At 48.6% G+C, this 22,906-nt stretch overlaps 1 protein-coding gene across 1 annotated transcript in view; it reads right to left on the reverse strand.

The window, feature by feature from the left end:
* The window catches only part of LOC134968678 (solute carrier family 25 member 45-like), a 45,336-nt gene extending 30,071 nt beyond the window's left edge, over positions 1-15,265 (reverse strand). Inside the window, exons 1-3 of the mRNA XM_063944196.1 lie at positions 15,235-15,265; positions 11,666-11,709; positions 11,434-11,533 (exon numbers count right to left, since the gene is read on the reverse strand). Coding sequence (XP_063800266.1) covers positions 11,434-11,533; positions 11,666-11,709; positions 15,235-15,265 — 175 coding nt within the window. The remainder of the gene's footprint in view (positions 1-11,433; positions 11,534-11,665; positions 11,710-15,234) is intronic.
* Between the last annotated feature and the right edge of the window lie 7,641 nt (positions 15,266-22,906).

Here is a 22,906-nt window from a genome sequence, read left to right on the forward strand (position 1 = left end):
GATAGTTTAGGGGTGTACACACCCATGTGGCTCTGGCCCCACCCACACCCACACTGATCACAGTTCCTCCGCATCTCACAGTAGGCCCTGGAACATTTTCAGCTCCAGGCCCATGTGGCCCTTAATCCGGCCCTGCAGACAGCGTCCCCCTTTTTTACACATTACGGCAGCCAGTCCCCCTTTTTGCACATTACGGCAGCCAGCGTCCCCTTTTTACACATTACTACACATTACGGCAGACAGTGTCCCCTTTTTACACATTACGGCAGCCAGTCCCCCTTTTTGCACATTACGGCAGACAGCGTCCCCTTTTTGCACATTACGGCAGACAGCGTCCCCCTTTTTACACATTGCGGCAGACAGCGTCCCTCTTTTTACACATTACGGCAGCCAGTCCCCCTTTTTACACATTACGGCAGCCAGTCCCCCTTTTACACATTAGGTAGACAGGATAGATAGATAGATAGATAGATAGATAGATAGATAGATAGATAGATAGATAGATAGATAGATAGATAGATAGATAGATAGATAGATAGATAGATGATACTTATCATCTGTCCGCTGGCTCAGGCAGTCAGGCTCCTCGGTGCTGTTAGCTCCGGAGGCAGGGGAGAAGGAGGAGGAGGTGGAGGGAGGAGGGCTTGGGAGCTGCAGCAGCGCACTGTAATCAGTAGCGGCGCCACATGCAGCTGTCTCTCTCCTTCCGCATTGGCTGGCCGCCGCCGCTGTGTGTGCTGTGATGAGGGAAGCGCATCCCAGCATTCACAGCGGCGGCGGCCAGCCTATGTGGAAGGAGAGGAACAGCTGCAGCGGCACTGCTACCAATTACATAGCACTGCTGCGGCTCCTGAGTCCCCCTCCCTCCTCTTCCTTCTCCACTGTCTCCGGAGCTGCTCCTCTCTTCCTCCGACACACACAGGCGGCTTGTAATGAGTCAGTTTGACTCATTACAAGCCGCTGACTTGGAATTTGGGCAGTTGCGCCCTCAGAGCGACTGCGTAGTTACGGCTCTGGATGTCGGCCTACACAATGACACTTTCTGCTTCGGGGTGCACTGGGCTCCACAGGGAATCACATTGGGGGTGTAGAATAGGATCTTGATTCGAGGCACCAACAGGCTAAAAGCTTTGACTGTTCCCAGAATGCATAGCGCTGCCTCCTCTATAACCCCGCCTCCGTGCACAGGAGCTCAGTTTTGTAGTTGGTGCCATGCAGGGGCATAGCCAGAACTTTGTGGGTCCCATAGCATAATTTTGAAGGGGATCCCCTGTCCCAATGTTTCTAGAAAGACACCTTTCTGCAGCAGTTGTTACTGTTATGCCTCATAACAGTGCCCTAGTTCACATTACGTCACATTGCAGGGCTGCCAGTATAAACTATGTAACACAGCTTTCCTAACTCACATTATGGCAGATACTGTACCCATTTCATACTGTATTATGCCACATTACAGTGTACCTAGTCCATATTATGTAACATTATAATGCCCTCCAGTTAATTTTATACCACATTACAATGAGTAGGCCCAGGAGCATATTTGGGGTCATTTTGTTTGTCGCAGTGCAGCGATCGGGTCGGAACTGCGCATGCGTCGGCGCCGCAGTGCGCCGGTGCATGGCAACTTTCGTTACCTAGCGATCGCCTCTGAGACAGAGGCGGTCGCTAGGCGGGAGGGGGCTGAACGGCGGCGTTAAGCCGCCATATAGGGGGAGCGGTCCGGCCAATGCATGCGTGGCCGGACCGTTGGGGGGGGTGGGCCGCGGCGGCTGCGTGGCGTTTCACGCAGCTGCTGCAGCCAGCGGGAGCGACGAGCAACTCCCGGCCAGCTGCAGGAGCTGTGCTGGCCGGGATTACCTCCTCAAATACAAAGGCATCGCCTCTGTGCGATGCTTTTGTATTTGTGTGGGGGAAGCCGGCACTGACATGCGGGGCGGACTAGCCCTGTGCTGGGCGTCCCCCCCCCCGCATGTCTGAGTTAACAATCGTAGCTGTGCTAAATTATGTACTCCCAATAGTGAAAAATGTATATAACACATGTCATTTGACAGGTAAGGTGGGCCCCTCTTCAGCTCTGGGCCCCATAGCAGCTGCACTCCCTACACCTATGGTAGCTACGCCCTTGGTGCCATGCAGTGCAGGCATACAACAGGTGGAAGAGCTTTTTTAAGTGAAAAATTAAGACTTCAAGGGCTGCAGCAGAGACCCTGTGAGTGTTAGATGTCAGTCAGACATCTCCTGCTGCAGCTTCATCACCTCCCCCAGTGGCGCTGTATACTCCTTGGTTGCCAGGTACTTACAGCGGAGGCTCCAGTTTTTATCTGTCAGTCACACACCCAGTGGCGTAACTAGAAATTTTTCTCCCCCAAGCCAAAAAATTATTTGGCGCCCCCCCCCCCCCCCCCCCGCCCCCATCATTGGCACTGGTAAAGGGACAAACATGCGTGCGCCGAAGGCGCGCGCCACCAAATTTGGGGCGTGGCTTCATTTAAATGGGCGTGGCTTCGCATAAAGGGGCGTAGTATTGCAGGAAAAGACTACCTTATACCCCAGTTTTGCAACCTGCACGCCCAGACGTTAGCCACCACAGGAAAGAAAAATAATCCTGATTCATGCCCCTGACATTATTTGTCATTTTTCCTCCTTATAGTAATGCCCAGTATACATTATGCCACATACTGCAAAGGCCCTCAGACATTATGCCACACACAATAATGCACATGACACAATATGCACACACTGTAATGCCCCCGACACATTATGCCACACACCGTAACGCCTGTGACACATTATGACAGGAATCGCAATGCCCGTTATACATTATGCTACACACTGCAATGCCCCTGATACATTATAGCACATACAATGTCTGTGACACAGTATGACACACACCGCAATGATCCTGAGACATTATACCACATACCACAATGCCCGTGATATAGTATACAACACACCGTAATGCCTGACACATTATGACACACACCGCAATGTCCGTGATACATTATGCCACACACCGTAATGCCCATTACACATTAAGTTCTACAGTAAGGCTTCTAATTACTTTTAAATTACCTGCTCGTTGCCAGGGGTTTCATGCTCTTGGTTCCATGCACGGTGCCAGGGATTTTCATGCTCAGGGTGTCATGCTCGTTGCCAGGGGTTTCATGCACTGGGTGTCATGCTCGTTGCTAGGGGGTAGTGCTTGTTGCTAGGGCCGTGCTCCCAGTGCCACATATGCCCCCAGTGCCAGATATTCCCCCACAGTGCCAGGTACATGCCCCCAGTGCCAAATATACCCCCCCAGTGCCACATATGCCCCCAGTGCCAGATATTCCCCCACAGTGCCAGGTACATGCCCCCAGTGCCACATATGCCCCCAGTGCCAGATATACCCCCACAGTGCCACATATGCCCCCTCAGTGCCTGCTCCCCTCAGTGCCAGATATTCCCCCACAGTGCCAGGTATATGCCCCCAGTGCCAGATATTCCCCAACAGTGCCAGATATGCCCCCTCAGTGCCTGCTCCCCCCAGTGCCAGATATTCCCCCACAGTGCCAGGTATATGCCCCCAGTGCCAGATATTCCCCCACAGTGCCACATATGCCCCCTCAGTGCCTGCTCCCCCCAGTGCCAGATATTCCCCCACAGTGCCAGGTATATGCCCCCAGTGCCAGATATTCCCCCACAGTGCCAGGTATATGCCCCCAGTGCCAGATATTCCCCCACAGTGCCAGGTATATGCCCCCAGTGCCAGATATTCCGCCACAGTGCCACATATGCCCCCTCAGTGCCTGCTCCCCTCAGTGCCAGATATTCCCCTACAGTGCCAGGTATATGCCCCCAGTGCCAGATATTCCCCCACAGTGCCACATATGCCCCCTCAGTGCCTGCTCCCCCCAGTGCCAGATATTCCCCCACAGTGCCAGGTATATGCCCCCAGTGCCAGATATTCCCCCATAGTGCCACATATGCCCCCTCAGTGCCTGCTCCCCCCAGTGCCAGATATTCCCCCACAGTGCCAGGTATATGCCCCCAGTGCCAGATATTCCCCCACAGTGCCAGGTATATGCCCCCAGTGCCAGATATTCCCCCACAGTGCCAGGTATATGCCCCCAGTGCCAGATATTCCCCCACAGTGCCAGGTATATGCCCCCAGTACCTGATATTCTCCCACAGTGCCAGGTATATGCCCCCAGTGCCAGATATTCCCCCACAGTGCCAGGTATATGCTCCCAGTGCCAGATATTCCCCCACAGTGCCACATATGCCCCCTCAGTGCCTGTTCCCCCAGTGCCAGATATTCCCCCACAGTGCCAGGTATATGCCCCCAGTGCCAGATATTCCCCCACAGTGCCACATATGCCCCCTCAGTGCCTGCTCCCCCCAGTGCCAGATATTCCCCCACAGTGCCAGGTATATGCCCCCAGTGCCAGATATTCCCCCACAGTGCCAGGTATATGCCCCCAGTGCCAGATATTCCCCCACAGTGCCAGGTATATGCCCCCAGTGCCAGATATTCTCCCACAGTGCCAGGTATATGCCCCCAGTGCCAGATATTCCCCCACAGTGCCAGGTATATGCCCCCAGTGCCAGATATTCCCCCACAGTGCCACATATGCCCCCTCAGTGCCTGCTCCCCCCAGTGCCAGATATTCCCCACAGTGCCAGGTATATGCCCCCAGTGCCAGATATTCCCCCACAGTGCCACATATGCCCCCTCAGTGCCTGCTCCCCCCAGTGCCAGATATTCCCCCACAGTGCCAGGTATATGCCCTCAGTGCCAGATATTCCCCCACAGTGCCAGGTATATGCCCCCAGTGCCAGATATTCCCCCACAGTGCCAGGTATATGCCCCCAGTGCCAGATATTCCCCCACAGTGCCAGGTATATGCCCCCAGTGCCAGGTATTCCCCCACAGTGCCACATATGCCCTCCTAAATGCCTGCTCCCCCCCGCTCCTTTGTGTTGGAGGGACACGGAGCGCATAGCGCGCGCCTCTCCCGTGTCCCTCCTGTCTCTCCAGCGGGTCTAATAAAGGAAGTGCCGGTTCGTGAGCCAATCAGAGCTCACGAACGGCACTTCCTTTATTAGACCGGCCGGAGAGCCAGGAGGGACACTGGAGAGGCGCGCTCGGTGCCCTCCGTGTCCCTCCAACACAGCAGCGGAGGGAAGGAGACCGCAGATTGACATGCGGACGCTCGTCCGCATGTCAATCTGTACTAAGTCAGTGGCACCCCCGCAGCCCCTCGCCCCCAAGCCACCGCGAGGACTGCGGGGGCAGTAGTTATGCCACTGCACACACTCCATCGCAGCTCTCCTGGATCGCGTGGCTGTACTCAGGGAGGAGGTAAGAGGGTCCCCCAGGTGGGACCGGCTGGAAATCGCGATCCGGTGCAGCCGGTGAAAGGCGGTCCACGCGCGCTGGCGTGGACACTGTGGCAGTACAGGGACCCCACTAGACCAACAGGGCAAGGGCACAGGTTGGATTTACTAAAAACCATTTGCTATAAAGCCCGCAGTACCCGTTGGTGAAGTCCAGCAAGGGGATAAGGCTTTGACCTGTAGCCCCTCCTCCAGCCCCCATTTAGCGTAAATGTTCCCGCCCTGGAGCTGCATATCTCTCTCTTCCTCACTCCCTGTCAGCGTTTGGGCACCATTAGGACAAGCTGAGCTGATCCTGGGACTGTTTGGGCAAATCCTCCTCTGTAAAGCCGCCTGCATGTCAGCGTTGTGCATTTTACAGGACACTTAAGTATTCTACATGTCTGCTGACAGTGTTAGTCAAGAAACAGTGCATTTAGTCAGGGTTATTTAGTACAAGTACACTGTGATATACATCCAGTCTTTACTGTGCATTGATATATCTATTAAGTGTATAGCTATACTTAGTATTACTATGTATTGCTAGTCCAGTGCAGTTTTATTGCATGTCATAATTTCTGCATTGTACAATGTGACTATGTGTGTGCGTATAGCTGCTGTGTGACCTCCATTTCGTGTATCTCACTCAGATTGCTATCCCTATATTCTGTAACCTGAGGGGGCTAAGTGCGTCAGGGTTATTATTAATATAGGTGTTTCACAAGATATACTCATTGTGTATTTTTCTCTGTGATTTTTAGTCACCATATACCTCTGTAACTCTCTGTTTGTGCTAATGCACTACTCAGGGGGTTCTTGCCAGGTGTTGTGCTGCTGATATTGTACTGGGTTGCCTTGAATTGAGCTTTCATATATGTCAGCTACAAGGGGCGACGGAGCTGGCGCTGATCCCATAGTGCGTGGTGGAGACGCTGCAGACACGTTTGAGGAGAATATAGTAGCTGAGGGTTCAGGTTCTGGGGGTTTCCTTACCCCCCAGTGGGACCGTAGCAACGGGGGCTCAAAATGACCCACCTTGGGCGACTTTCTCCACGTTATTGAATAGGCTGGTAACTAGACTTATGCCCCCTATGGGACCTCCTGTACCGGTACAACCGCTTATGGTCCCTGTGGTTAATCCACCATGGGCAGATCAACTGTCCACTCAGTTACAGTAATTAAACCATTCACTGACTAAACAGAAATCTCACCCTCGACCGCCTAAGACCAAGGGGTCCCCTAAGCGGGCCATTTCTTCCTCACAATCCACTAACGTCCCAGACACCTCGTCTGATGAGGATGGCGTATATACTGACCCCACAGACACTGATTCTGATGCTTCTGATGGGGAATCTGTTTCACAAGTTGATGTTCCTGACTTGTTGGAGGCTATCAGGTTAATTCTTCAAATTACTGATGACCCAGTGCCTGATACTGCCCCTAAGAAACCGGACAGATTTAAACATCAGAAAGTGGTTAAACAAGTTTTACCTCACTCTGACCATTTGGTTGACATACATCAGGAATCCTGGGAAAATCCATGAAAGAAATTCACGCCTCACAAGAAGATGCTGGCTCGCTATCCCCTCGCGGCGGAGCTAAGTAAAAATTGGGAGACATCCCCACCAGTGGATTCGCAGGTGGCGCGGCTGGTGGTATCCTCAGGTCTGCCTGTAATTACTGTAACGTCTCTGAAAAACCGATGGATAAGCATGTGGAGGGTTGTTAAAAGGCAATTTACACCTTAGCTGGTGCTGCGCATTGGCCCACCATTGCAGCGACTTGGGCTGCAGAGGCTATTGCAGCATGGGCTCAGGAGTTGGAATCTGAGCTGCCTTCCAACGTTTCTCATCATGCTAGACAATGTCTGTCGTATATTGTCACAGCTTCTCATTACATTAAAGAGGCGGCTTCTGATGCCGGCATTCTGGCGGCCAAGGCTTCTGCTACGTCCATTTTGGCTTGCCGGATTCTCTGGTTGTGGTCCTGGTCTGTGTATCTGGAATCTAAGAAAACCCTGAGGTGCTCCCTTTTAAGGGAGACATTCTTTTCGGAGAAGACCTCAACAAGATAGTGGCTGACTTAGCTTCTGCTAAAACGGCATGTCTACGTAGTACTGCTCCTTCGGTACCGAAGGCTAACAGTACTTCCTTTCGCTCCTTTCGTCCTTCAGGGAAAGCAGAGGGTCAGGCGTACCCGAAACATGCTCGCACTTCCAAACCCACTAAGCCCAAACCTAAATGGGCCTGGGCTGCCCGTCAGCCTGCTTCCAAAACTGACAAGCCTGCTGCATGACGGGGCGGGCCTCCCTCTGGGGGATCCCAGGGTGGGGGGCCGACTTCTAGGGTTTACCCAGGAATGGTTGAAGACCACTTCAGATGCCTGGGTACGGGAAGTCGTCACTCGAGGGTACGCCGTCTCCTTCAAAAATCGTCCCCCTCATCAATTTTTCCAGACAGACATCCCTTCGGATCAGGTGAAGGCAAAAACTCTTCATTCTGTGGTACAGTCCCTCCTGGACACAGGAGAAGTAGTATAGATGCCTCTGGCTCAGAGGGGCAGGGGGTACTATTCACCGCTGTTCCTAGTCCCGAAACCGAATGGGTCCTCTCGGCCCATTCTCAACCTCAAGTCCTTGAACAAATTTGTGAGGGTCTCCAAGTTTCGCATGAAAACTCTTCGCTCTATTGTTCTGTCCTTGGAACCTGGGGATTATATGGTCTCCCTCGATATACAAGATGCTTACCTGCATATTCCCATTGCAATGTCGCATCAGCAGTACCTGTGGTTTGCGGTTGGTAACCTCCATTACCAATTTCGGGCGTTACCTTTTGGTTTGACCACGGCTCCACGAGTCTTCACCAAGGTCATGACGGTAATGACGGCTGTAATCCGCCATCAATGGGTCAGGATCCTGCCGTATCTGGATGACTTGTTGATCCTGGCAAGTTCCCCAGAAATTCTCCTACGCCATCTGGATCTGACTACCCAGTTTCTGCATGCCCACGGGTGGCTCATCAACTGGAAGAAATCTTCCCTGGTCCCTGCTCAGAGCATGGTGCACCTGGGGGCGTTGTTGGACACTCACAGCCAGTGGTTGTTCTTGTCTCAGGAGAAAGTCCTGAAACTTCAAGACAGAATTCGATGCTTCCTATCTCGTCCGCAAGTGTCGATACATACGGCAATGCAAGTGCTAGGTCTCATGGTGTCAGCTTTCGACATGGTGGAGTACGCTCAATTCCATTCCCTCCCTCTGCAGAAACTGATTCTTGCCAGGTGGGACGGCCTGCCTTACCGGATCAGGTCGCAAATGATCTCCTTGTCTCCGGAGGTCCGTCTGTCACTAAGCTGGTGGCTGCAGGATCATCTATTGAGCAGAGGTCGTCCCTTCTGTATCTCCAACTGGGTCCTTCTGATGACGGATGCCAGTCTGAGAGGTTGGACACAGTGTTGGAGAAACACTACCTTCAAGGTCGGTGGACCAGGCAGGAGTCTCTCATCCCAATAAACATTCTGGAATTGCGGGCGGAGTTCAACTCACTGAACTTGGCCCAGCATTTAATACAGAACAGACCTGTTCAAGTACAGTTGGACAACATCACCACGGTGGCGTACATCAATCATCAAGGCGGCACTCAAAGCCGCATGGCAATGACGGAAGTGTCAAGGATTATTCAGTGAGCGGAACACCATCTGCCAGCCATATCGGCAGTATTCATTCCGATTGTCCTAAACTGGGAAGCGGACTTTCACAGTTATCAGGATGTACACGCCGGTGAGTGGAGCCTCCATCCAGAAGTGTTTCAACTCCTTATGGACAAGTGGGGCCTTCCAGATGTGGATCTGATGGCATCTCGACACAATCACAAGGTTCCAGTCTTCGGAGCAAGGACAAGGGATCCTCAAGCAGCGTTCACAGACGCACTGGCAATTCCATGGAACTTTCGGCTGCCATACGTGTTTTCTCTGGTGTCACTCCTGCCCAGAGTAATAAGGAAGTTCAAGCAAGAAGGAGGAATCCTACTTCTGATGGCTCCCGCATGACCCAGACGGCATTGGCTCTCAGACCTTCTCGGTCTCTCAATAAAGCGTCCCCTTCTACTTCCGCAGCGCCCATATCTCCTTCTTCAGGGCCCCTGTGTATATCAGGATTTAGCCTGGTTGGCTTTGACGGCGTGGCTCTTGAAGCTTCCGTCTTGAGGGCCAAAGGATTTTTTCTGAGGTGGTCATTCAAACCATGTTGAAGGCCCGGAAACCGGCTTCTGTTTGGATTTATCATAGGGTCTGGAATTCTTACTTTGCTTGGTACTTTGCTTGTGGCCTTTCTACAACAGGGCCTGGACTTGGGCCTTTGTCTGGCCTCCATCAAGGTTCATATTTCTGCCTTGTCGGTTCGGTTCCAAAGAAAAATTGCGACCTTACCTTATGTTCATTCTTTCACTCAGGGTGTGTTGTGGATTCAACCTCCTTATGTCCCATCTGAGGCTCCTTGGAACTTGTTGCTGGTTCTGGAGGCGTTGCAAGGGTCTTCGTTTGATCCTCTTGAATCTGCTACCTTAAGTGGCTTTCTCTTAAGATATTGTTTCTGCTGGCTATTGCCTCTGCTAGACGGGTGTTGGATCTGGGTCGGTCTTGTAGGTATCTATCGGTCTTGTAGGTCCCTATATCTTATTTTTCCCCGTGACCGGGCGGTTCTTAGAACACGTCCCGGGTACTTACCTAAGGTGGTGTCTTCTTTCCAACTTATTCAGGAGATCGTGGTTCCGGCCTTTGCCTCTCCTGGCTTGTCTTCCATAGAGCGATCTTTGGATGTGGTACGGGCTCTCCGTATCTATGTGAAGAGAACTGCATCCCTTCAGAAGTCTGATTCTCTCTTTGTACTGTTTGGTTTTCACAAACGTGGCTGGCCTGCTCACAAGCAGACCCTGGCCAGATGGATTAGAATGGTGATTACACATGCTTATGTACAGGCTTCCCTTCCAGCTCCTGCTACCATCAAGGCCCATTCTACTCGGTCTGTTTGGCCCTCTTGGGCAGCCCGCTGTGGTGCTACCCTTGAACAATTGTGCAAGGCAGCTACGTGGTCCTCAGTGAACACGTTCATAAGGTTCTATGCTTTCGATTCTTCCGCCTCCCAGGATGCTTCCTTTGGATGCCATACCACCCTGATGCACTTAGCTTCTTTGAGTTGGTATGGCATTAGCCGCTGACACTTTCTCCTGTTGTGAGAATGTGGTGTATGTGGCTACTAACGGTTGTCGTCTCTTTTACCTGCTACTGCGTTGAACTGGTTAACAAAAACTGAGCTCCTGTGCACGGAGGCAGGGTTATAGAGGAGGCGGCGCTATGCATTCTGGGAACAGTCAAAGCTTTTAGCCTGTTGGTGCCTCGGATCAAGAGCCTACTCTACACCCCAATGTTATTCCCTGTGGAGCCCAGTGTACCTTGCAGAAAGAGATTTAACAACAGTAAGTTCTTTCCATAAATCTCGTTTTTGCAGCGACAAAACAAGTTGGCACCACATATGCACAGATACACTGTCGGTGGCCATCTTGGTTAGAGAATGAAGTTTCCCCATTTGGCTGGAGACTGTGCAGTGGCCCACTCCACTTCTAACATGTAGCCCACAAATGCGGGGCAGCTTTAGTTTCACACAACCGAGATTTGAGTTTTGACAATCCTCTCACAAATCAAAATCTCTCTGCACATGTTAAATCTGCTCCACCAGTCACGCACTTATGGTGCCGACAGACTGACAGATTTTTGTTTGCAATTCCATGGGGCTGCGAACAAAAACAACAAGTCCAGGATGAGATCGGGCCACGATGGGGTGAGTTCTGCTTCCGTTGCTGGCACTTATACACTGTTGCAACTCACCCCTAATTGAACTGATCCCTAGTGCAAAACATAAAGCTAATTATTTTGCTCCTAGAGTTCAATTTAAAAGAATTCACCTTTTCCGACTTCTAAAGTGAAGAGGCATGGATCTCATCGTCTCTATATAGGTTTATGTCTTGTGTTACATATACTGATATAATCTAGTGTTTTTTGGGCAAAATAGCTACATTATACCTTTAATTGGACTACACAATATACTTACTGATTCTTTCTTATAGGTTTTCACTATGCAGTCTATAATTCCATGATACCTAGACTGTGTCTGTAGACGAACCTGCAGCATAACAACATTTATCACATTATTAAGTTGATATGAACAGGTTGTAGTTTAAAACATGTCTAATTTTAGTAATCTGTTAAATTTCAACCACTCAATTTACGCATTAATTAAACCTTGGTTGTTTACCTTAATTGTGTCTATTGGATGTCCAACAACAAGCCCAAGAGCTCCTGAAAAAAACACAAAAAAAAGCTAAAAAGCCACCTCTATTGTCTATTGTCTAAGTGTGTGGTATAATAGACAGTGTCTAGTTAGAAAGTCAATATATAAACACCATATGTTAGACAGTCAAAAGGTCAACAGGGTCAAAAGGTAGACATGAAAAAAAGTAGACAGTACAAAAGATCTTTCCCTATTTTATCCTCAAATGTTTGTTCTCCATTATTTTTCTGGAGTTATATAACAATATGCGGCACAGGAGAGCATACCTCTACATCACACAGGGCAAACCCTGTGAAAATTATTTGGATTCAATATTAATAACCCCTTTATTTGGAGTAAATAGTATACAGCACAGGACAGCACCACTGAACTTATACGGCACCACCACTGGACTGGACTTATACGGCAGTACCACTTGACTGGATTTATATGGCAGTACCACTGGACTAATATGGCAGTACCACTAGACTGGATTTTTACGGCAGTACTGCTGGACTTATATGGCAGTGCCACTGGACTGGATTTATACGGCAGTACCACTGGATTTATACGGCAGTATCACTGGACATATACAGCAGTATCACTGGACTGGATTATACAGCAGTACCACTAGACATATACGGCAGTCTCACTGGATTTATACGGCAGTATCACTGGAATTATATGGCAGTACCACTGGATTTATACGGCAGTACCACTGGACTGGATTTATACGGCAGTACCACTGAATTTATACGGCAGTACCACTGGACATATACGGCAGTACCACTGGAATTATATGGCAATACCACTGGATTTATATGGCAGTACCACTGGACTGGATTTATACAGCAGTACCACTGAACTTATATGGCAGTACCACTGGACTGGATTTTTACGGCAGTTCCACTGGACTTATACAGCAGTGCCACTGGACTGGATTTATACGGCAGTACCACTGGATTTATACGGCAGTACCACTGGACATATATGGCAGTATCACTGGACTGGATTCATATGGCAGTAACACTGGACATATACAGCAGTATCACTGAACTTATAAGGCAGTACCACTGGAATTATATGGCAGTACCACTAGATTTATATGGCAGTACCAATGGACTAGATTTATATGGCAGCACCTCTGGATTTATATGGCAGTACCACTGTACTGGATTTATACGGCAGTACCACTGGATTGATGCGGCAGTACCACTGGACATATACGGCAGTATCACTGGGATTATATGGCAGTACCACTGGACATATATGGCAGTATCACTGGACTGGATTTATACAGCAGTACCACTGGAATTATACAGCAGAATCACTGGATTTATACGGCAGTATCACTGGACTGGATTTATATGGCAGTACCACTGGACATATATGGCAGTATCACTGGACTGGATTTATATGGCAGTACCGCTGGATTTATACGGCAGTACCAATGGACATATACGGCAGTATCACTGGATTTATACGGCAGTACCACTGGACTTGCTTTATACGGCAGTACCACTGGACATACACAGCAGTATCACTGGAATTATATGGCAGTACCACTGGACATATACGGCAGTATCACTGGATTTATACGGCGGTACCACTGAACATATACGGCAGTATCATTGGACATATATGCCAGTACCACTGGACTGGATTTATACTGCAGTACCACTGGACTGGATTTATACGGCAGTACCACTGGACATATTTACGGCAGTATCACTGGACATATGCGGCAGTTCCACTGGAATTATATGGCAGTAACACTGGACATATACGGCAGTATCACTGGATTTATATGGCAGTACCACTGGACTGGATTTATATGGCAGTACCACTGGAATTATACGGCATTACCACTGGACTGGATTTATATGGCAGTACCACTAAACTTATATGGCAGTACCACTGGACTAATATGGCAGTATCACTGGACTGGATTTTTACGGTAGTACCATTGGACTTATACAGCAGTGCCACTGGACTGGATTTATATGGCACTACCACTGGATTTATACGGCAGTACCACTGGACATATACGGCAGTATCACTGGACTGGATTTATATGCAGTACCACTGGACATATACGGCAGTATCACTGGACTTATACGGCAGTACCACTGGAATTATTTGGCAGTACCACTGGATTTATACGGCAGTACCACTGGACTAGATTTATATGGCAGTACCACTAGATTTATACAGCAGTACCACTGGACATATACAGCAGTATCCCTGGAATTATATGGCAATAACGCTGGACTTATACGGCAGTAATACTGTACTGGATTAATACGGCAGTACCACTGGACATACACGGCAGTATCACTGGGATTATATGGCAGTACCACTGGATTCATACGGCAGTACCACTGGATTGGATTTATACAGCAGTACCACTGGACTTATATGGCAGTACCACTGGACATATACGGCAGTATCACTGGGCTGGATTTATATGGCAGTACCACTGGATTTATACGGCAGTTCCACTGGACATATACGGCAGTATCACTGGATTTATATGGCCATACCACTGGACATTTACGGCAGTATCACTGTACTTATACAGCAGTATCACTGGACATATACAGCAGTATCACTGGATTTATACGTCAGTACCACTGGACATACAGTGAGGCAAAAAAGTATTTGGACAGCCACCGATTGTGCAAGTTGACCCACTTAAAAAGATGAGAGAGGTCTGTAATTTCCATCATAGGTACACTTCAACTGTGAGAGAATCTGAAAAAAATATAAAAGGAAATCACATTGTATGATTTTTAAACAATTTACTTGTATATTCTTGTGGAAAATAAATATTTGGACACCTACCAAGCAGCAAGATTTCTGGCTTTCCCAGACCTGTTACTTCTTCTTTAAGAAGCTCTTCTATCCTCCACTCGTTACCTGTATTAATGGCACCTGTTTGAACTGGTTATCTGTATAAAAGACACCTGTCCACACCCTCAAACAGTCAGACTGCTACCTCTCCACCATGGCCAAGACCAGAGAGCTGTCTAAGGACACCAGGGACAAAATTGTAGCACTGCACAAGGCTGGGATGAGCTACTCGACAATACGCAAGCAGCTTGGTGAGAAGAGATCAACTATTGGCGCAATTATTAAAAAATGGAAGAAATACAAGACCACTGACAATCTCCCTCGACCTGGGGCTCCATGCAAGATCTCATCTTGTGGGGTATCAATGATCTTGAGAACGGTGAGGAATCAGCCCAAAACTACACGTGGGGAACTTGTCAATGACCTTAAGAGAGCTGGGACCACATTCACAAAGGTTACCATTAGTAACACACTACGTCGTCATGGATTTAAATCCTGCAGCGCCCGAAAGGTCCCCCTGCTTAAGCCAGCACATGTCCAGGCCCGTCTAAAGTTTGCCAGTGACCATCTGGATGATCCAGAGGAGGATTGGGAGAATGTAATGTGGTCAGATGAGAGCAAAATCTAAGTTTTTGGTATAAACTCCATTTGCCGTGTTTGGAGGGAGAAGAATGATCAATGGCATCCCAAAAACACCATACCCACTGTGAAGCATGGGGGTGGAAACATCATGCTTTGGGGCTGCTTTTCTGCAAAGGGGGCAGGACGACTGATCCGTATTAAGGAGAGGATGAATGGGGCCATGTATCATGAGATTTCCCTCAGTAAGAGCATTGAAGATGGAACATGGCTGGGTATTCCAGCATGACAATGACCCCAAACACACTGCTGAGGCAACTATGGAGTGGCTCTGTAAGAAGCATTTCAAGGTCCTGGAGTGGCCTAGCCAGTCTCCAGACCTCAACCCATTAGAAAATCTTTGGAGGGAGTTGAAAGTCTGTGTTGCCCGGCGACAGCCGCAAAACATGACAGATCTAGAGAAGATCTGCATGGAAGAGAGGGCCTAAATACCTGCTACAGTGTGTGCAAACCTGGTCAAGAACTACAGGAAACGTTTGACCTCTGTAATTGCCAACCGAGGTTATATTGCAAAGTATTGAGTTAAACTTATTGATTGTCCAAATATTTATTTTCCGCAAGAATATACAAATAAATTGTTTAAAGATCATACAATGTGATTTCCTACTTTTTTTTTTATCAGATTCTGTTTCTCACTGTTGAAGTATACATATGATGGAAATTACAGACCTCTCTCATCTTTTTAAGTGTGTCAACTTGCATAATCGGTGGCTGTCCAAATACTTTTTTGCCCCTCTGTGTAAGGTAGTATCACTGGACATATACGGCAGTATCACGGGACATATACGGCAGTACCATTGGACATATACGGCAGTATCACTGGACATATGCGGCAGTTGCACTGGAATTATATGGCAGTACCACTGGACATATACGGCAGTATCACTGGATTTATATGGCAGTACCACGAGACATATACAGCAGTACCACTGGACTGGACTTATACAGCAGTATCACTGGAATTATATAGCAGTACCACTGGACATATATACGGCAATATCACTGGATTCATACGGCAGTACCACTGGACATATACGGCAGTACCACTGGACTAGACATATATGGCAGTATCACTGGACATATATGTCAGTATGACTGGACTTATACGGCAGTACCACTGGACTTATACAGCAGCACAGAGACACCACCATATATAAGCAGAACTTCAAAATACCTGGGAAAAGCAGAAGTGTACTTACTTTATTCAATACCAAAAAAGTTGGCGCACATACACTCTCTCATTGCTCATTCGATGGCAACAGATGAGCAAAAGCAGAAGTGTCTGGTATTCTATGACTATCTTCCTTGAAACCAACCCAGACAGTTACCAATTTTTGATTATTTTCTGATAGCTTGTTATTAATTTTAATTATTTTTCATCAATAGACAAAAGAAATAGGAACAAGTACCCAAAATATATGAATTGCTGGTGGGTGTGAAGAACAGCCCATTTTTTTTTGCTCTCTTCAAGTAATATTTCAATCAAGTGTACAATTTTGTGATAAGAGAACAATACAACAGATACTTTTGCTCTGATCAATATTACCTTGATGATCACTCACTCCCAAGCTGTCTCTTCATGATATGATACATATTACCGTGCGATATATGCAATATATATGGTATTGACAACATACATTAATTACCATAGGAAGAGACACTTGGAGTCACCTATTTAATAACTTTTTATTGTGTTTATGTATATATATACCCAGTTTCTGTCAACCCGTCGTTAAAAACATTTGACCGTCTACTGCATGAATCCGTCACCAAGTTTAGGATAGCACCGGGCAAAATCCATAAGAATCTATCTAGGGAGGAGTCTATAGCTCTTAAACAACTAGGCTCCTATGATGACATCATTATCAGGCCCGCCGACAAGGGCGGGGCAATTGTGATTCAGGACATTATAGATTACCGCCAGGAGATTATACGCCAGTTATCCGAAGAAGGAGTGTATAAACGATTACCGGGCAATCCCACTGATCGGTTCCGGAAAGAACTAGCCGAGGTGTTGAACACAGCGATGCAACAACATCAGATCACGCCTAAAGTCTATAAGGCATTATTAGTAGAACACCCGAAGGTCCCGATATTGTATACCCTCCCCAAAATGAATAAGGACAGTAACAATCCTCCAGGCCGTCCGATTATATCGGCCCGCGATTCTATATATTATCCTGTCGCACAGTTACTGGATCACCTTTTACAACCCCTATTGACGAAGAAGGAATCTTTTCTTAAAGACACAACAGAGTTTCTGAAACTACTGGACCGAGTGGCTGAAGTACCCAAGGGAACCTGGCTGTGCTGTTTGGACGTCTGCAGCCTGTATACCTCTATCCCCCACGACGGCGGATTAGCTGCCATGAAGAACTTTCTATCACATTATCTCGATCCAACAGTTTTTAATCATGACCTTTTTTTGAAGTTATTAGAGCTTACTCTCTATAGGAATTATTTCCTATATGATGGTCAGTATTATCTGCAACAGCGGGGGTGTGCGATGGGGTCCCCTGTGGCCCCGTCGTACGCCAACGTTTATATGTTTGAACAGGAAGAGAATCTACTGTTGAATCATCCAGCTGTATCTGGATGCATTAAATTGTATACCAGATACATAGATGATATTTTTTTGTTATGGGGAGGAAGGATAGAATCCTTGACCACTATGCTTGAAGAAATTAATGGCAGCAGTTCGGCCATTAAGTTTACGTCTTCATGTAGTGAAGCTCAAGTGCATTTTCTAGATGTACAAGTAAATGTCTGCGAGGGTAAAATTACCACAGAAGTGTTTCATAAAGATGTGGACAGAAACACCTTTTTGCTGGCATCTAGCCATCACCCAACATCTCTGAAGCGGGGATTACCCCGTTCACAGATGATGAGGGTGGCTAGAATCTCCAGCAATCCCGCAAAGGCGGCTGAGTCCATAGATACTTTAATATCCAAATTTATAAAACGTGGATATGACCCCAAGATGCTAGAGGAAAACAAAGTGCAAGTGTTGAATATGCCTAGAGCACAACTAATGCAATCGCACACTAAATCATCTGATCATGTTTTTCCATGGGTCAGCAGCTTCACCACCGCTAGCCCAGTGATCAATCGGGCTACCAAGGCATTATGGCCTATTGTAACTTCCGATAAAGATCTGCCATGTTTTAAATCCACTCGCCCACTAGCAGCATTCAGGAGAGGTCGTAATCTCAGGGACAGACTGATGACTACAGACATCACAGGCAGAGGTATCCCTAGATTACCAAATGTACACTTTAAACCAGCTGGGTGTTACAGTTGTCATAGCTGTACCACCTGTAGATTTTTGACAGTCTGTAAATCTTTTCAGCACCCCCATCTCCCAACTAAATATGACATCCGACACGTGCTCACGTGCACCTCATCTTTTGTGGTGTACGTGGTCACGTGTCCATGCGGGTTATATTATGTTGGCCAGACTTCTCGTAAGTTTCGGGAACGTATGGCCTTACATAGGTCGGCTATACACTTATCCATTGAGGGTAGAGTCAGTGATCAGCCGGTGGCCCGTCACTTTAAGACGATGGGCCACACATTGTCTGACCTGAAGTATTTTATGATCGACCATGTGCGAGAATCTCCCCGTGGAGGTGATCGGATCAAAGCATTGTGTGTGCTGGAAGCAAGATGGATTATCCGTCTGGGTACTATGGTACCCGACGGACTGAACGACAAAATTAATTGGAACAGCTTACGCTAATTGAATAGTAGATTGAAGATATGTGTTAGTAATTAATCTTTATAACAGAAAAGCACAATCTACTGTTTGTCAGTCTGATGTTGTTAAAATACCAGATCATTAGCAAGCATCGAGCCTGTGACACATTTACAGCTCAGGGTTGCTGCTGATTTATGTTTTTAAATGTCTGTGTTTTAAATGTATAAGTTTTGTCCCCGGCAGTCCCCCACAGATGACGCTGACTGAGAATACTCTGTCCGGGCTTGCTGCACTGGAACGCAAGCTGGCGGTTGCCTGGCAACCGCGCCCTGCGTGAACCCGGAAGTGAGGTCCCGGTGATGTATCAGCGGCTGCAGCTGAGGACGCGGACGCCAGCAGGAGACAGGACTCGGTATCAGGTATATAAATGTTTTGTGTGTGTCTGTCTGTTTGTATATTGGTGTATCCTGACGAAAGGGCTGATGCCCTGAAACATGTTGAGCTAACACACCGTTATTAAAGGTGCTTGCAGAAGAGTCCTTGGAGTGCCGTGCTTTTCTTGTATGGATATATATATATATATATCCATAGGCGTGCGCAGCTAATTTTGTTAGGGGGTGCACTGCTGGAGGGGTGTGTCTAGCACCACCTTTTGGGCGTGTCTCGCACCGCCTGTTGGGCGTGTCTCGCACCACCCAGGGACATGTCTAACACTAATTTACATTCTCTCAGTAAAATCACATAGCGTAATCTAATTTCTCTCTAGTTCCTAATAATACAAGTCGATACAATACACCCCAGAGCAGTGGCGGAACTAGCGAGTGGTGGGCCCATGTGCGACAAAATGCTTTGGGCCCCACCCCGAAGAAGTCCACCGCCTCACCCCTGGAGAGGATCTGGTGAGGGGGACCTGCTCAAGGCCTGGGAAATGGATACCAAGCAACACTGCTGTAATTAGTCATTTTAGTGCTGTGTGCAAGAAACGGCATCGGAGCTCTGCCCCTCTATGCAAAACAGGGGCAGTGCGCGCCGCGATGCGCATCCCAGCATTCACAGCGGCGGAGGGCAGCCTATGGTAAAGGAGAGGGCCAGCAGCAGCAGCGCTTCTACCAAGCGCTTCTACCAATTACACAGCGCTGCTACGGCTCCCTCCTCCGCGCCCCCTACTCCTCCTCCGCCCCTGTAGCCGGTGCGCATCCTCGCCTCGGCGGCGGCGGCACACAGCGGCAGCCAGGCGGCATGTAATGAGTCAGTTTGACTCATTACATGCCGTTCTGGCTTTGGGCCCCTTGACAGTGGCGGGCCCCAGTGCAAGGCACTGCCTGCACTGGCGCTAGTTCCGCCTTTGCCCCAGAGAAATAAAATGAAACATAATGGTGCGACCAGTAACTACTACTGACTGTCCGCTACAGCATAAGTCCTAGCTGCTGCTGCATCCTATCGCTACTTACACTTCCCCAACCTATCCCTGACCTAGTGGTGGAACTAGAGAGTAGTGAGCCTTGGTGCAAAATTCACATTATGCCACACGGTATGAGCCGAAATTCACATTACGCCACATGGTATAAGCCAAAATTCACGTTACGCCACACAGTATGAGATAAAATTCACGTTACGCCACACAGCATGAGATAAAATTCACGTTATGCCACACAGTAAGAGATAAAATTCACATTATGCCACACAGTATGAGCCAAAATTTACATTACGCTGCATGTTATGATCCAAAATTTACATTACGCCACACGGTATGAGGCAAAATTCATATTACGTCACATTATGCCCCGGCCTTAATAGACCCCATGGTACCCCCCAAAAAACATTATATAATACTCAGTGCACCCTAAACACATATACCACACAGTGCCCCCCCCCCACACACATTATGTGACACATAGCGCCTCTCCAAATACATTATATAATATATACATTATACATTACTCACCGCCTGCCACTCCATGCATAGACAACTACTGCCGTCCTCTCTCTCCTTCACCCCCTCCTTCCCTGCAATCCTGTTCACATGTGGTTTCCAGTAGCAGGTGCAGCTGACAAATGCACCCTCTACTGCCCCTGCAGCGGCGTGTCTCTTCCCCTATCGCCAAGCCTGCTGACCGGGCGTAGCGGGCAGGTGAAGAGAAAGAGAGGGAAGTGGAGGGCGGGTGTGGGTGTAGAGAGCGGGGGTGGGCGGGTGTAGAGCGGCGTTGGGCGGGCATAGCGAGCAGGCGGACGGCCGTAGAGAGCGGGCGGTCTGTGCTGGCGGGAGTAGAGTGCGGGTGGGCATACACAGTCAGGAATAGAACTGCAAGCCTGGCAATGACTCAGTTACAGGCATGTGTAAGCGGGGTGCCGGACATTAGGGGGTGCCTGTGCGCACCAGGCACCCCCCCTGCGCACGCCTATGTATATATCTTTGATCATTCTGTAATTTGTAATTTTTAACGGACAGTAATAAATGTTAAGTTTTATTCTTTAACAATGTTATCATTATATTGTAATTAAAAAGTGTGCCCCAGAAAGACTTAACAGTCTTTTGCTTCTATGCAGAATCCCAACAAACTGTCAGTACCTGACCTGGATGGGCTGCTGTCCTCTCCCTGGCGAGACAGCCCGTCGCAGTTACCATGGCGTGCACCCTGTCTGTGCTGAATGGTGAAGTTATATTGTTGAAATATCAAGCTCCACCGGTGCAGTTTGCCGTTGTCACCTGAAACTCTATGTAATCAGCGCAACGGATGGTGATTGGTTACTATGGTGATATCGCATCCATACAGATAGGACTGCAGCTTCTGGAGGGCCCAGACTATTGCAAGGCATTCCTTTTCAATAGTTGCATAGGCTACCTCACGAGGGAGTAGCTTTTGACTCAGAAACATAATGGGGTGTTCCCCTCCTTTCCTTGGTCATCGACCTGGATGAGCACAGCCCCTAACCCATAGTTAGATGCGTCCGTCTGCACCACAAACCTGCGGTTAAATTCAGGTGCCTGCAGGACCAGTGCCTCAGACAGGGCTGCCTTTAATGTGCAGAAGGCAATAGCTTCCACCTTCCCTGGTTTGGGACGGAGTGTTCCCCCACCTACTCGGTGCCCCAGGTACTGTACCTCACGCATGCCCAGCTGGTATTTCTCTGGTTTGATTGTCAGGCCAGCCCCAGCGATCTGCTTCACCACATCATCCAAATGGATCAAATGTTCATCCCAGGTCTGACTAAACATCGCAATGTCATCCAGGTACGCCACCGCATGGTCCTCCCGGCCCCCCAGCAGGTCATTAACCAAACACTGGAAGGAAGCCGGCGTATTTTTCATCCCAATGGGCATGACGAGGAATTCGTACAAGCCGAAGGGGGTGATAAAGGCTGACCTCTAGCAGGCCTCGGGTGACAAGGGGATCTGCCAGTACCCGCGGCTGATATCCATAATGGTGACGTAGCACGCAGCGGTCAGCTGACTTAACCGGTCGTCCATTCTGGGCATAGGGTATGCATCAAATAGCTGTCAGATCTAACAGTGGGTCCGGTTCCTGGTCCTCCTCTGGGAGGCTGCAAACTGCCAACACGCAGGTGTCCCTGCTTTGGTAGGCCTTGAGCATATTGATGTGATATACCCTATGTCTCTTCCTGCCCTCATCTCTGGCAATGACATAGTTCACATCATGTGCGCGCTGGAGTACCATGTACGGACCTTCCCATGCAGCTTGCAGTTTGTTCTGCCTCACTGGAATTAGTACCAGAACCTTCTGTCCCACTTCAAATTTGCGCTTCCGGACATTCCGGTCATACCAGCGCTTCTGCCTGGTTTGTGCAGCTTTAAGTTTGCTCTGAACTAACTCCATCAGTGTCTGCAGCCTGTCCCTGAACTGCATGACATAGTGTACCACAGAAGTCTCAGGGGTGGCTATCTTCTCTTCCCAGTCCTCTCGGATCAGATCCAGGGGACCGCGTCCATACAAGAGTTCAAAGGGTGAGTAACCGGACGATTCATGTGGCACTTCGCGGTACGCAAAGAGAAGGTGCGGCAGGAATCGCTCCCAGTC

The sequence above is a fragment of the Pseudophryne corroboree genome, chromosome 11 (assembly GCF_028390025.1).
Source record: "Pseudophryne corroboree isolate aPseCor3 chromosome 11, aPseCor3.hap2, whole genome shotgun sequence".
NCBI classification, from domain to species: Eukaryota; Metazoa; Chordata; class Amphibia; order Anura; family Myobatrachidae; genus Pseudophryne; species Pseudophryne corroboree.